This window comes from Carassius gibelio, chromosome B1, assembly GCF_023724105.1.
Source record: "Carassius gibelio isolate Cgi1373 ecotype wild population from Czech Republic chromosome B1, carGib1.2-hapl.c, whole genome shotgun sequence".
Taxonomy (NCBI): domain Eukaryota; kingdom Metazoa; phylum Chordata; class Actinopteri; order Cypriniformes; family Cyprinidae; genus Carassius; species Carassius gibelio.
Window position 1 is genome coordinate 33,166,118 of NC_068396.1, and position 14,556 is coordinate 33,180,673.

The 14,556-nt window shown below is 42.8% G+C and overlaps 2 protein-coding genes across 4 annotated transcripts in view; both read left to right on the forward strand.

Moving 5' to 3' along the window:
• The window catches only part of LOC127949400 (calmodulin-regulated spectrin-associated protein 3), an 18,207-nt gene extending 9,111 nt beyond the window's left edge, over positions 1 to 9,096 (forward strand). The window contains exons 5-19 of one of the 2 annotated variants that reach the window (XM_052546586.1): positions 57 to 89; positions 977 to 1,024; positions 2,272 to 2,410; positions 2,522 to 2,661; positions 2,825 to 2,918; positions 3,006 to 3,057; positions 3,145 to 3,203; positions 3,361 to 3,391; positions 3,550 to 5,416; positions 5,495 to 5,613; positions 5,692 to 5,990; positions 6,214 to 6,265; positions 6,349 to 6,467; positions 6,973 to 7,091; positions 7,180 to 9,096. In XM_052546586.1, coding sequence (XP_052402546.1) covers positions 57 to 89; positions 977 to 1,024; positions 2,272 to 2,410; positions 2,522 to 2,661; positions 2,825 to 2,918; positions 3,006 to 3,057; positions 3,145 to 3,203; positions 3,361 to 3,391; positions 3,550 to 5,416; positions 5,495 to 5,613; positions 5,692 to 5,990; positions 6,214 to 6,265; positions 6,349 to 6,467; positions 6,973 to 7,091; positions 7,180 to 7,482 — 3,474 coding nt within the window. In that variant the 3' untranslated portion in view covers positions 7,483 to 9,096. The remainder of the gene's footprint in view (positions 1 to 56; positions 90 to 976; positions 1,025 to 2,271; positions 2,411 to 2,521; positions 2,662 to 2,824; positions 2,919 to 3,005; positions 3,058 to 3,144; positions 3,204 to 3,360; positions 3,392 to 3,549; positions 5,417 to 5,494; positions 5,614 to 5,691; positions 5,991 to 6,213; positions 6,266 to 6,348; positions 6,468 to 6,972; positions 7,092 to 7,179) is intronic. The other variant, XM_052546587.1, reaches the window with a different exon arrangement.
• Positions 9,097 to 9,227: 131 nt separating this feature from the next.
• wu:fk65c09 (keratin, type I cytoskeletal 47 kDa) lies at positions 9,228 to 14,220 on the forward strand. 2 transcript variants are annotated; one of them, XM_052546789.1, is made up of 9 exons: positions 9,228 to 10,459; positions 10,541 to 10,623; positions 10,911 to 11,067; positions 11,445 to 11,606; positions 11,680 to 11,805; positions 11,946 to 12,278; positions 12,309 to 12,381; positions 13,646 to 13,803; positions 14,089 to 14,220. In XM_052546789.1, the coding sequence occupies exons 1-9, from the start codon at positions 9,902 to 9,904 to the stop codon at positions 14,092 to 14,094; spliced, it is 1,656 nt and encodes a 551-aa protein (XP_052402749.1). In that variant the 5' UTR covers positions 9,228 to 9,901; the 3' UTR covers positions 14,095 to 14,220. The 2 variants fall into 2 exon arrangements, with proteins under 2 accessions (XP_052402749.1, XP_052402748.1); XM_052546788.1 differs by having other exon boundaries at positions 11,946 to 12,381.
• The last annotated feature ends 336 nt before the right edge of the window (positions 14,221 to 14,556 follow it).

Below are 14,556 nucleotides of genomic sequence, written 5' to 3' on the forward strand. Positions count from 1 at the left end.
ACACTCAGTGTGACTGATGCTGACTCTAACGTTGCTCTCTCTCTGCTGTGTTTCAGTGCTCACAGCGCTGGTACTGGAAACTGGTCCCAGTGAGTATTACAGCTCTAATAACACACACATCAGCCTGAGTCTCGTTTACTGACGCGACTCAATGGCTCTTCCTGATTAACAAGATGTCCTCATTGCATATGTGATTGTGTATGACACTGAACATGGATATTAAACCAGACTTTGAGCCTTTCGTCAAGTGTGTCTGTATGCTGATGCACCGACAGAAGTGCCTTATTCTGATCGATTCTCATGTGATTTGATTGGGGTCAGTAAGATTTTGTTGAAGTGATGTTTTTGATAGAAATTTTGCAATTTAAAACAAAAAAAATTGAATATATTGTAAAATGAAATGCATTTATGTGATCAAATCTGTATTTTTAGCATCATTAATGCAGTCTTCAGTGTCACTTGAGCTTCAGAAATCATAATAATATGAAACATTTCTGATTATTATCAGTGTTGAACACAGTTGTGCTGCACAATATTTCTGTGGAAACTGTGATGTATTTTATTTTTCAGGATTCACAGATGAACAGAAAGTTCAAAAGAACAGAACTGATTTGAAATTGAAATATTTTCTAACATTATAAATGCCATTACTGTCACTTATGCATCCATTTAATGCATCCTTGATGAATAAAAGTAAAAATCTTACTGTCTCCAAACATTTGAGCGGTAGTGTATGTTTACCAATATTTGGCCTTTCTCCTTTGTCTCAGAACACACAGTTTACCCTTTGACCTCTTCCGTTGAATGACATGTGTGCTGATATCAGTCCAGCCAATAGGAATCAGGGGGTGGGGATCCAGCAGTGTCTCCGCCCCTTTTTACTTCTGTTTGTCATGTCACTGTGTGTGAATCTGGTTGCCGTAGCGACGACCCCTGGGCATTTACCCGTGTGCTCTCTCTGCCATACTGCACCCAGCATGCCATCGCATTTTGTTTGAAGGAGTCGGGGAATAAGCCTCCTGTGGTAACGTATCCGCCCGCCTCCTGTCTCCATCACACACACACACACACATACACACATCTCTGCATGACATCATCACTGTCCTGGTGAGAGTATTATCTGCAGTGTATTTTTGGTTGCAGAGTTTTTTTTAGATTGGCACATAATTCAGGTTTTCTTCTAGTTTTGCACAAATGCTTTCCCCTTCTTTGGATTGTTTTACTGTCCCCTGCTGTATTTCCATGGCTGGACTCTGGATGGTGCTCCACCACACTGAAAAGCCAGTATTTCACCTTCATGATTTCACTCAGTCACCCACACAGACATCAGTGTTTTGTTCTTCCCCGTCACCCTTCACCTGTCCTGCTGTCCTCTGTGTGTGAGTGAATCTCATGAAACCATGAGCTTTCTCCATATTTCATCCAAATACCAAATGGGAAAAATAAGAAACTAAACTTTACCAAAACTCTATAGCCTGGTTTTAGCATTTCAATTCGCATAGTGATGTTTTCATGATATTTTACCCCTGTACACTTATTACTGTCAAAAATAATTATTATGATGTCAGTTATTTTAATTATTATTTTAAAATCATGGACAATTATAAAGCAGTGATGTGCATGAGCAGTATTTGTTGTACAACCTGTAATTTACACAGTGCCATATAATTTCAAGAGGTCTTTAAATGCATCTTTTAGTTATTATGAAAATTAGATTTTTTGCATTTACAGTGAAGAAGACTGGTGAAAATATGCTTAAAGATCTTAAACTAGTTTAAAAATAGGCTTAATTATCTGTACAATGTAGTTTTTCTTTTTGATCCTGGGGTGAAACGTGAGCCAGACTTGTTTTCATGAGATTATGTGTGTGATTGTGTTTTATTGTATGCACTGGCTGGCTTGTGCTGATTTTGTTTGGTGTGTGTGTGTGTGTGTGTGTGTGTGTGTGTGTGTTGAGTGGATCTGAACAGCTATCTGACAGCGACTCCTGCACGCTGACATTCACTCAATGACCAGTCACTGAAGGACTGTGATGATTTATGATGCACTTTTTCTATCAATTGCACATTCACTGATAGTTTTGAAATGAACAGTGAATGAATCTCTGATTCTGCGAGTCAGACATAATAAAAGTGAATCTGATTCAGTTGAATGTTTTTGTTGCTATTTCCCTCCATGGTTTTCTTTGACTATCTTTTTAAATGAACATTTTTAGATTATCTTTCTTCTGACAGTTTTCCTGCTGTCTGTGTGTCCGTCTGTCTGTCTCAGATCCGTTACAGAAAAGATAAGGTTCAGTCTAAACAGACTCCGGTGTTTGTGGTGGTTTCTGGAGTGAAGGATCTGTCTAACGGTTGCGGCATCGCTGCTGCCATTCACTTCTACTGTCCTCAGATTCTGCCCCTGGAGGGTAAAACACACGTTTATATGGCTGTCTACAAACAAACAGAAACCTTAAAAGAAAACACCTTAGTAACACACATTAGAAATGTTATTTACTCCTCTGTGCTTTTCTCTGTAGATGTGTGTTTGAAGGACACCATGTCCGTAGCAGACAGTGTGTACAATCTTCAGCTGATCAGAGAGTTTTGTGAAAGCCACCTAAAGAGCTGCTGCCCCCTTCAGCTGGAGGATTTACTCTATGCCCCGCCCACTTTACAGGTAAGATATGCCACACCCACTTTGTACCCTGCTGCCTTACAGGTGAGAGATGCCCCACCCATTTTAGAAATGAGATGGACATGCAGCATAGCATTTATTGAGAATCATGAAATGCATAATATTATGAAAAAAATGTAAGCATTGTGTCTTTTGACCCAAAAAGGTGAACATTATGTGCTTCCTTTCGGAGCTGTTCGCCACGTTCGAAGTACAGAAACCAGACTTTGTCAAACCCAAACACACACTGGACCTAACAGGTGGAAATAAACATACATAAACATATGAGTAAATATAAAAACACACAGAACATACAGAACCTAAACAAGCTCTCTTTTGTCCTACAGATGCATCAGATCTGGTTGATTGCACAAGTCCGATCAGTGGCAACAGCAACAGGTAAAGCACTCTTTACAAAACACTCAGAAGCTGCTTTATCTTGTTAGCAGTTGATCTGCATCATGGGGTTTGATATCTTTCTTGCAGTGGAGCTCCATCTTTCCTTCTGAAGCAGTCGCTCCTGCCTCAGTCCAATGCTGTGTCTGGTGAGAGCTCTCTGGAATCTGAATTCTCATTTCTTTTTCTTTAGTTCAGGCTTTGGGCTACAAGTTGTGCTTTTTCTATAACTTGTAGTTTTATATTTGCAATTATGTATCCTTAATGTGTTTTTTATGTTTTTTTTTCATATTTGATATTATGTAGAAGGACGGGGCTGGAACAAAAAGCAAATTAGGTATGCCTTTTTTACAATGATCATTCAATTAAAGAAAGTACGAATAATTGAATTTTTATGTGACTAAATAGTACTCCAAATCATTAAACATCTTTATTTATAGAATTTATTTATCAAGCAATAGGGATCTTCAATCTTTAACACTTTCTCTGTCTCAGCCGTCCTCTCTCCGCTGTGGCCTTCAACATCCCATTCCCACTGGACAGTGATGTTGATGTTGTTATGGGCAATCCTCTTTTCCGTTCTGTCAGCACGGACAGCCTCACGATGGTAACCAACCCCGGTCCTTACACACCCCCAGAGGATCTGAGTAAACTCATTTGTCATGCTCCTCTGGGAGAGTTACCTACTATAGAAGAAGCATTGCAGATTTTTCATACTGCCCGTCCAGTACACATTGAGCCCCGGCTGCGGCCAGAGGGTGCTCCATCTGGCTTTTACCTCCACTCCCCTGAGGGGGGTGAAGCCAGACTGAGCAGCTCTGCTCCCTGCCGGTCAGGGATGATGTATCGACCAATCGGAGGAGGACTTGAAAGCCGCGGGAACCTCAAACGACAACCTGTTGGTTCACAAGAAAACCATGAAGGTTTAGAGTGCGACACAACAGAAGACTCTCCCAAAACCTCTTCCAGCCCAGCCAACGGGCCCATGACTGGTCGCATGACAAACTTTGCTGAACGGAGAAAGAAGATGCCAGAATCCCCAAGTAATTCCAGGTCCCAGGATGTGGAGTCGTTGTTGAGCCCTGCGATGATGAGCCCCGTTGGGGCAGTGGAGGCGCAGGAGCTAGGTGCACGTCTGGAGGAGAAGCGTAGATCTATCGAAGCTCAAAAGAAGCGGATTGAGGCCATCTTTACCAAGCACAGGCAAAGGCTTGGCAAGACTGCCTTCCTTCAACTCCAGAAGAAGCAGGGGGAAGAACTGGAAGATAACGGACAGTCCCTCACTCTGGATGAACGACTTACACGAATGGAGCAGCAGCTCCAACAAGAGGAGGACAGAGAGAAGGAGGAGGAAAAAAAGAAAAAGGAGGAGGAGAAGAAAGAAAATGATGGAGAGCAGAAGAAGATGGAGAATGTTGGTGATGTAATAGCACCGCCTAAACTGGAGAAACAGGTTACTTTCTCTGTTGAAACTAAGAAAGAGGACGGGAAAGAGCCACCATTGGGGGAATATAATGAGGCAGTAGCCAAGCTAACCTCCACCCTACAGTCCCTACAAAGGGACATGCAGCGCCTTACAGAACAGCAGCAAAAGCTCATGGGAAAGAAAACTCCGAGTTCTCCGAAAAACACCCACTCAAATAAGCCACCTACCTCCAGCAAGGCCTGGGTCATCCCGGCTGTTTCTAAATCCCCTGTTACACCCCCTCATCTTTCTAGAGAGTCCACCAGTATCATTTCACCCTCTGGATCTCCATCACGCTCAGGACAACTTTCTGACACATCAAGATCCCCTAAAAGTTCAGCAGCATCTGCTCCACGCAAATCCCGTGGTGCTGTTCCTAAGAGCCCCAAACGACAACGTCCCTCCCGCCCCACAGACCTCGGTTTCCAGCCTCTCACACGTGTCCTTACGCCCCCAAAGAATGTGGACACACTTCCCCATCTGCGTCGAGTCTCTCCGAGCCAGTGTCAGGTGCAGACCTGCTCCTCGCTGCGACTCGGTGGTCCATACACACCCCAGGACTCTCCACCGCAACCTGTTCCACCTCAAGAGAGTACCTCAGAATCTGGCTCCAGCGACCATCACACCCCGATCTTCAACCTTGAGCTGGAGGCTGTACCTCCATCTGCACTCCCAGCTGAACTGTTAGGAGGTGGGAGCAGCTCAGGAGCCCCGTCAGAGTGCTCATTTGAAAGCGATATGCTGCTTAGCAGTGCCCTGGTGATAGATGAGACAGAGGGTGCAGGGACCATGGGAGATGACACGGATCTGGAACAGGGTACAGAAATATTCTCATCGGATTCCATGAGCGACCAGACAGAGAATGAGAGCAAGATAGGACTCGATGTGTTCTTCAAGGTTTGTGAAGGTCTACTTCCGCTTTGGCTATTTGTACATGTCTTAGGTGTTTTAATGTGTGTCTTTGTGGGTGTTCAGGAGGAGGGTCTTTCGGAGGATGAAATGACCCAGAAAAGGGCTCTGTTGTTGGAACGGCAGCAAAGACGGGCTCAAGAGATCAAGAAACGTGCAAGACATGGACAAGACCCTGAGAACAGGTAAGGACATCTACTTCTCCAAACCCGTTCATTCAGGAACTTCATTCAGGACTCAATGATCTCTGCTTTCTCCAACAGTCAACAGGCTTCTGTGGATGACCTGGGACCTTCTCAAACTATGCTGCTTTCACAGTCACTGCCCACTTCATACACCCCGCCCCCTCCATCAAAAGCCACACCCCCAGGAACACCCCTGCGGCGAGGAACATTCACCAGGACAGAGTATGAAATGCGTCAGCAGCTAAAGATTATGGCTGATCTAGGGAAGGTTCTCAAACAGAAACCAGCAAAGCACAGCTGCAAAAAACAACATGCACACAAACCGCACAACAACCATGAACTTACTCACACACGCTCACCAGGAAAGAACAAAGCAGGTAATCACATATCATTGGTGCTTAAATTACTACCTGAAGTGGGTAACTACTAGTGCCACCAAACAGAATTGCTATCTATATGAGAGAAGAAGAAGCAACATTTGCTCAACCAGAATAAGTTTGGGGCAGGACTGTCAATCTGTTTGTTGAGCAGTGTGAGATGGAATTAGAGTTTGGAGAGTTTTGTATTTTGCTCTAAAACCAGTTTTGTTCATTCACACAGTTGTCTCTAACATGAAAGATGGCACATCTCTATCAACTGAAAAGCCTGCGAGGTACTGTAACCAGCTGCCATGTCTTTCTGTCTTCTATACATCTTTGTCTTTACTTTGTCTAAAGCTTCTTATCTACAACTCAGTTGCTCAGATTCACCCTCAAAGGTGATGTCATCAGGGCAGTTGGCCAATCAGAGTGGAGAAAAAGACTTGGAACATGCCCTCAATACCTCCTCTCCTGCCTCACTCCCAGAATACACAGGTAAAGAGGCGGTTATTGATTTTAAGATTTGAATGTATGAAAAGAAGTTAGGGTTAGTGTGAAATTTTAGAGCTATGTATGTCATCTGTAGTTCTGTATGTGGTCGCCATTATGTTCTTAGGGCATTGCTTGGTGGATGCTAGGCTGTTATGAATAAGTGCTAGTTGGCTTATAGGATGTTCTGCACAGTTACTGGAACTTAGCTGAGATCTTCTGGTGGTGGGTAACTGGGCTGTCTTGAGTGATTGGCGGGCAATTTCTAGGATCTTCAGGGTGGTTGCTAGAGCTTGACTTTAGATAAGGTTTTCTGGTTGGCTAGTACTCATAATAACACCCTCAAGAGGTTTTGCACTGTGCAGAACAGGTAAGTATGACTTCAGATCAAGTGGTTTGACCTGTTTTGAAAGGATGAAATAATAGCACTATCTGCTGGCTGTAGTCAGTACCTTATTTGATCTGTGTGGTTTTCTAGTTCTCTGTTTATCTGTTCTATCTTCTATTTCAGGTCCTAAATTATTTAAGGAACCCAGTTTTAAATCAAACAAGTTCATCATTCACAGCGCTCTCTCACGGTGCTGTCTTGCTGGCAAAGTCAATGAATCCCAGAAAAACAAGATCATAGTGGTGAGTCACTTTTCATCTTTCTACAAAGACAATACTCCCTTTGTGCACTTTCACTTTCTGACATTCCCATTGCCTCCTGTCTCTCTAGGAGATGGAGAAGAGCTCCGCCAGTCACTTCCTGATTCTCATGCGTGATGCCAACTGTCAGTTCCGTGCCATCTACACTCGAGACGGCCAGTCGGAGGAGCTGCATCGACTCTGCGGCGTCGGCCCGCGTGTCATTTCCTCATCAGCTGTGGAGGCCATTTATAAATACAGCTCCGAAAGGAAACAGTTCAATACACTTCCATCTCGTACCCTGAGCATGAGCGTCGATGCTTTCACTATCCCCGCCCATCTCTGGCACACTAAGAAACATGGCACGCCCAAAAAAGTAGCAACACCCAAATAGACTCCACCTACTCAAACAAATAAACCATTTCTGCTGAGATAAACTGCTCCCACTTAAATAACCCACTCCTACCTGAATAAACCCCTACCATTTACAGAACTAGCCACAAAAGTATTGTGAGGGCGATTAAAACGCATAAGAAGCTGTCTGCTCTTTCATCACTCTTGTGGCACTTTACCACTTTACCAAGCCATATACCAATCGGCCTGGACAGCATTGCTTCAAGTCGAACACACCGATTGACTTCAGCTAAAATAAATCCCTCCTACCCACACAAGTAACCCCATTCACTCAAGATGACCACACTCTCCAAGCTAAACTATGCTGCATTCATGCCATGTTATGATTACGATAATATTGAGATGACAACACAAGCCATTCTAATCTGAGTTGTTCACATCCTTGGATTCAGAGCTATGCAGTTCTATGGCAACACTATCAACTGCAGTGGTCAGGTTTACAAGCTGTAATTATTAGTTCTTCGAGGACGTGAATGTTTTTAACAAGATGGTATCGTAATTACAACATGCTGTGAATGCACCTAAGCTACTCTCTCTGCAATAAACTCCTCCCACCAATAATAAACCCTCCGGCTCAAATTAACCAGGCCTACCCCGATGAACACACTATAAGTGCCATTAGTCTAAACAAAAATATTACCAGCACTAAATCCACAACACAACTCTCTCTATAATGAAGCAAGTCGAGTGAACTGTTTATGATCAAGCAGAAGGACCTTCTCATGTTTTCTGACTCTGCATGAAGACAGATGATCCCTAAGGTTTTCACATTACTAAAGACTGAGGAAACCACACGTCCTGTTTGCATGTGAATGTTCAGGTTCAGTCTCATAATATCTCTTGATGGTCACACCAACTGAGCACTTGACGTGTTCCTCTCTGATTTATATGATCTATATTCTCTTCTCTTATAGATACAATCTTTTGAATCTCAAATCCACCAGTATTGTAGTTTTAGTGAGAATCACCGCTGGGTTTCACTGTCTAGTCTCTGTTTGGCTAGATGATTTTAGGAGATCTCTTGTTCTCTTTTATAATGTTTCATCAGCCTTTCCATTCTTCATCAACCTGTGTGGAATAAATGACTCTCTCCTTCCTCCTGATGGATCTCCAGCCGTCTAAAGACCGTGAGGCATCATGTGTTGATGTGTGTGACTGTTCAACAAGAGTTTGTCAGCTGAACATGGATCAGTGAGTCACGGTCCTGAGAACCTGATCCTCGATCGGTATTAAAAAGCCATTGGACCTCCATCATAAGCATCAGTGTTGGTGTGTGTGTAGATGTTTCCTTCATATGTCTGTGTTTCAGGACTGATGGGCTGGATGAGGGTCAAAGGGTAATGGCCTCATAAAAAGCATCAAAATACTTTTTTTTTTTTTTTACATGTATGGTAAATGAATAGACTTTCAGGGTCATATATGAAGGACTCATGCTTTCTGCTCTGTCTGTGTGTGTGTGTGTGTGTGTGTGGGGCTGCTGGGATATTTTCTAATATGAGTTTTGACATCATCTGTGTGTTTTTCCTGCTATATGATGATGATGACCTTGTGATGATGAATGTGTAGGTCAATAAAATCATTTCTAACATTTCAACTCCACAGTCTGTATCTGACTGGCAACAAATGAATTTGAACAGAGAGAGAGAGAGAGAGAGAGAGAGAGAGAGAGAGAGAATTTGATGTGTGAAGCAGTGTTTTTAACTAGTATTTCCAAAGGTATTTGTGGCCATGCTGATGAGATTGCAGATACACATGGTTCCCACACTGAGCGTTTACATAATTTTGTTTAATCCTCACTGAAACGATTCATTTGCCTGTTTAATTTGCAGATAGTGAAGAGAGAGATGATGAGAAACTCAGAAGATCCTGCAGCATTTGTTCCCGAGGCTCCTGTGAGCTTGAGACTCTCAGACATCAAGAGATATTATTTCAGCTCCTGGTTGAAGTTCTTCAAAAACCCAGCATAAAGTGCACTGCACAATCACTACCTGACCGAACTGCACAAATAAAACTCACTGCTTTACCCAAGAAAACATCAGGTGTGCATTGCATCAGTGCTTTTAAAGTATATCTTGTGTAGTTTTGTGTTTCTAACTGTAACAAGCTCAGATGAGCATTAACTACACCTGAATTCAGCTCTTTCTCAGAGATGTCTCCTCCCCTTTCTCATGGACCTCCATCAAAGTACTTTTTTGAATATTTGCATGTCATTATGCCTGTAAACGGTTCTGTCCCCGGGGCCATACGCTCTTGCCCAGGGGCCCATCACTGAGTGACTGACGTGTATGAAGACCGGCTATAAAACAGGCCGTCTCCAGCGTCTTGCACTACTCTACAGCAGCACCTCCGCTGTTATCATCTCCTGATATCATCTCCTCTCACGTCTCTCCACTCTTGACATGGCGTTCAGATCTCAGAGTGCCTCTGGCAGGTCTCTCTCTGTGTCCAGCAGCCGTTCCCTGGCTCCCGTCTGCTTCTCTGGCTTTGGGAGTCAGTCGGTGATGGCTGGAGGTCTGCAGAGCGGCGCCAGTTTGGGCTTTGGCTCCGGTGCTGGATTGGGCTTCGGATCAGGAGCCGGCTTGGGCTTTGGCTCTGGTGCTGGATTGGGGTTCGGATCCGGATTTGGGTCTGGTCACGGCATAGGTGGAGGTTCTCTCTCGACTAGTTTGAGGACGGTTGGAGGCACTCTCTCAAGCACTGCAGGCGGAGGCTCCTTCGGGGCGAGTTTCCGAGCGGGTGGAGGCTGTTTCGCAGAAGCCATGTCCAACATCATCAACGAGAAACAGCAGATGCAGGTTCTGAACGACCGTCTCGCAACCTACCTGGAGAAGGTGAAGCGCCTGGAGACCACGAACTTCGAGCTCAACGAGAAGCTCCGCTCATTCACCATCAACAGAGTCCAGAGCAGCTTCAACCTGGAGCCCTACGAGATCCAGATAAAGCCACTGCGCGAGAAGGTGCCCACATTCTCTTCTCAATAAAACAGCATTACAGTAATGTGCTACGCATCTGACATGATCTGTCCTCTTTCTCTCCAGCTTCTGCTTCTCATGCAGGACCACACACGCATCACTTTAGCCGTGGACAACGCTAAACTGGCCGCTGATGATTTCAGAATGAAGTGAGTTTGATTCACATCAGTTTCTGACTGGATGAGCCACATTCAATGCTTTAATGAATCACTTTGGTTAAAGGCCTATCCTCACGATAACTTTAACTATTAACATAACTATATTAGCATCCACACCATGCGCGGTAACTATCTTCGATATAATTCTTCTGTGTCGTTGTCGTTATAGTTGTGGTGCAGATTTGCTTTTCTCACAGTAGAACGATTACCAGTACGTTGCAGTTGTAGTGATGGTGTGAAGAGTGAACGTATCTGAGCATTTTAACCGTGCGGTACAGGTTCGAGACGGAGCTGGCCATGCGTCAGTCTGTGGAGAGCGACATCGCCGGTCTGAAGACCCTGAAGAGGGAGTACAGCTCCACCAACGCCATCCTTCTGCAGGAGGTCACGGGTCTGGAGAAGGAGCGCGCCGCTCTCAAAGACGCGCACCATCAGGTGAACACACCGTCAACTCTGAACTCTGAAGAACACAAACCCTAACCCTAACATCTCAACTGATTTACAAATATTTATTTAGATGATCATTTATTATATGGGCAATATCATTTATGTAATATTATTAAATAATTGTAATGTAAAATAATTGATAATAAAAATAATATAATTTAATTATATTTAGAAACACACATATATACATTTATTATAAAAAAAATGGAGTGTCTATTTACACTAAGTACAATGGAAAATTCCGTATCAATTGTTTTATTTTTGTCTGTCTTGCTAAACCTCCACTAATCAACTCAAGCTATAATGTCAGTTCCAATCCTCTTTAACTGCGTCTGTGGAGTGAATGAGGTTGTTCTTGTGCTCAGGACATGAAAGCCCTGCGCGGGGAGATGATGGGCACCGTGACGGTGGATGTGAAGGAGAGCGAGAGCACGGATCTGTCTCGAGTGCTGGCCGACATCCGCGCCGAGTACGAGATGGTCATCGAGAAGAACCGCCGGCAGGCCGAGAGCTGGTACACCAAACAGGTACAGACAGCACCAGATTCACTCTCACTCTGCTCATTGTTCTGAGTAACTGCACACTGCTGCTGTGGTTCAGGTGGAGAAGAAGCAGGCGGAGGTGGAGCTGTTCACTGAGACCACCGTCAGCGGAGGCTCTGAAATCACTGAGAGCCACAAACAGAGCATGACCCTGCAGACACAGCTGGACGCCGCACTGATGGAGGTACACCGTCCTCTGCTCTTCACCTGGGTCAACACATGACCAGTGTACACATCTTGTATCTGATCATGCACATCGTGCTGAATCGATGCTCTGGTGTCAGATGTGTGTTTAATCGCTGGATGTCCTGTGTTGTGCTGCAGAAGGCGAATCTGGAGCAGCGTCTGGTGGCGGTCCAGGCTCAGTATCAGTCTCAGTTCTTCTCTCTAGCTCAGCTGGCCGGCAGTCTGGAGGGAGAGCTGACCTCGGTGCGTGAGAGCACTCTTCAGCAGAGCCGTGATTACCAGCTGCTGCTCAGCACCAAGGTCCAGCTGGAGCGAGAGATCAGCACATACAAAGCTCTGCTGGAGGGAGCTGGAGAGTTCAGCAACCTCAGCGCGCTCAAGAAACCGGCCAAGAAGATGGAGACCCTGAAGGTGGAGACCGAGAAGGTGGAGACAAAGAAGGTGGAGACCGAGAAGGTGGAGACAAAGAAGGTGGAGACCGAGAAGGTGGAGGTCCTGAAGGTGGAGACCGAGAAGGTGGAGGTCCTGAAGGTGGAGACAGAGAGGATCGCTTTGACGTCATCTGATGATCGTGGTGAGTTATAAATTAAGGTCCTAGGCATTTTTTGTATGCATTTTTTCATATTTTTTGTTCACATTCGTCATCCTTTACTATCAAAATGCTGGCTACGGATGTGAAAATGTACAAAACCAAATCTGATCAGAATTTTTTTATGACGGACGAAAGTTTCGGAGGCAGTGTGTACATGTTATTGACACAACGTGAAGTCGAATTAATTTTTTTGACGTGTGAAAATTTCTGGCAAGATTTTCGAGCTTAAAGTGTGCAAAGACCGTTAAGATAAAAATCCTGATTACAAAGCTGATATTTGGCAATATGTTATATCTTTACAGTGGACATGCACAGCCATAAATGTGAATGTTAACACGAAACAGAAACATTTGTTTTCATGCATTGATCACTTTTTAGATTTTGGTCTATTTTGCTTCAGTAATCATGTCTACACTTTCTTACAGCATTTACAAACACTAAAACTGACAGTTTTATTACTCTCTATATTCTGATGATTTGTTAATATATCATTCACACTGATCCATACAACATATTACTCCTAAAAAGTTTTTCTGTTTTCTGTCTGTTGTCAGTATTTTCTGATTTGAGTGTTAAAAATAGAAATCAGAAATCCTAAAATCCAAATCCAAAAACCAGAATCCCCTCTGGAAAAACTCTAATATCTAACTAGAATTTTCAGCTTGGCTTTATGCCATCTTCAGATTAATATACTTTAAATTTATGCAAATTAGTGCATTGGATATTAGACAATTAATAATTTGCATATTTAAACATATCAAGCAATAATAATATATATTAAAAAAATGTTTTCACTTCTTATTGTAATCAGTCAGGGGGGATATATGGTGATATATATTACTAATTTTTTTAATCTTTAGGGTCTTGTATTTGTACATGTATTTCACTTGTCAGGGAAGAGATTAAGTCAATTTAAACTGAATTTTTATTAAGTTTTTATGCACTTTTTGTATTTGCAATGTTTATCAAACAACACCAATAAATTACAGATTACAATTACATATGTATTCTCAAACTTTTGTTCATACTAACGTTTTAATTTGGACTAAAACGTGGCAAATCATAGCATGTGCTGATTCTTGATTAATGTTCTTTAATGGTTCATTTTTTTATTTTAATGTTTAAAACACTTTACAATTTAGTTTTTAGTTTCTGAAACATTAAAATATTTGTTGCTTTTAAATTTTTAATTTTATTAAAATGACAAGACTTGAGTGTCTGTGATGATGATTGTGATTGGCTGCAGGTGCAGGAGGCGGAGCCGAAGTTCCCGCCTCTGAAGCACAGTCAGGTGGTTCTGGTGCAATTGAGGTGCCAGTGGGCGGAGGTACAGCGTATGCTCTGATGGCATTGGAGGGAGTCTCATCGGATCCAGTGATGCCATCAAGTACTCTGCCAGCTGAGGTATTGTGTTTATCTGGTCTAAACTGTGTCCAAATCAACCCCTAGTCCCTTAAATTAGGGAACTACATCAGCGTGTCCATAAAACCATAGTTAGAATCCATATAGAAATCCAAACCGCTTGATTATTTTATTCACAGTTTGTTTATTCTAGTTTATATATTGTATGTAAATGTAATGTACATGCAAAGTGTCCCATTTTTATTTTTGCATTACAATGTTAGAAGAGTCCAGTAACGTGACTGATTGAGTTACATCCAAGTTCTTTCCTCTCTTTTAATTTTGTAGGCATGAAGTCCACTGGAGGGATGAGCGGGTCTTCATGATGGTGCTGATGTCATCAAAGCTCAACCAATCAAACGCTTATGTCGCTTTACAGTGTCATGTGACCAGCATCAATAAACTCAAACCTTGAACCGCTCTGTTTATTCACTGAAGTCAATAATATCTCTCAAAGCAAGACACAGTTTATCATGAGCTCAACATTCATCAGCTCTGAACATACAGCAAAGAAATCAGATTTATTCATCTGAGATATAGTAATAAAAATATAGTAATAAAGTTACTCAAAATTTTTTTTTACTTCTTTAATCTGAAAACAACAAGGAAAATGTTCTTTGGAATAACAAGCAGCAACAAATCAGACACCAGGAGACAACAAACATGAATTAAGATCGTAGGACTGTTTTTCATTTATTTTATGCTTTATAAATTTTTTTAAAGCGGTTGCATGATAATTAAAGTAGTAGAAATAAA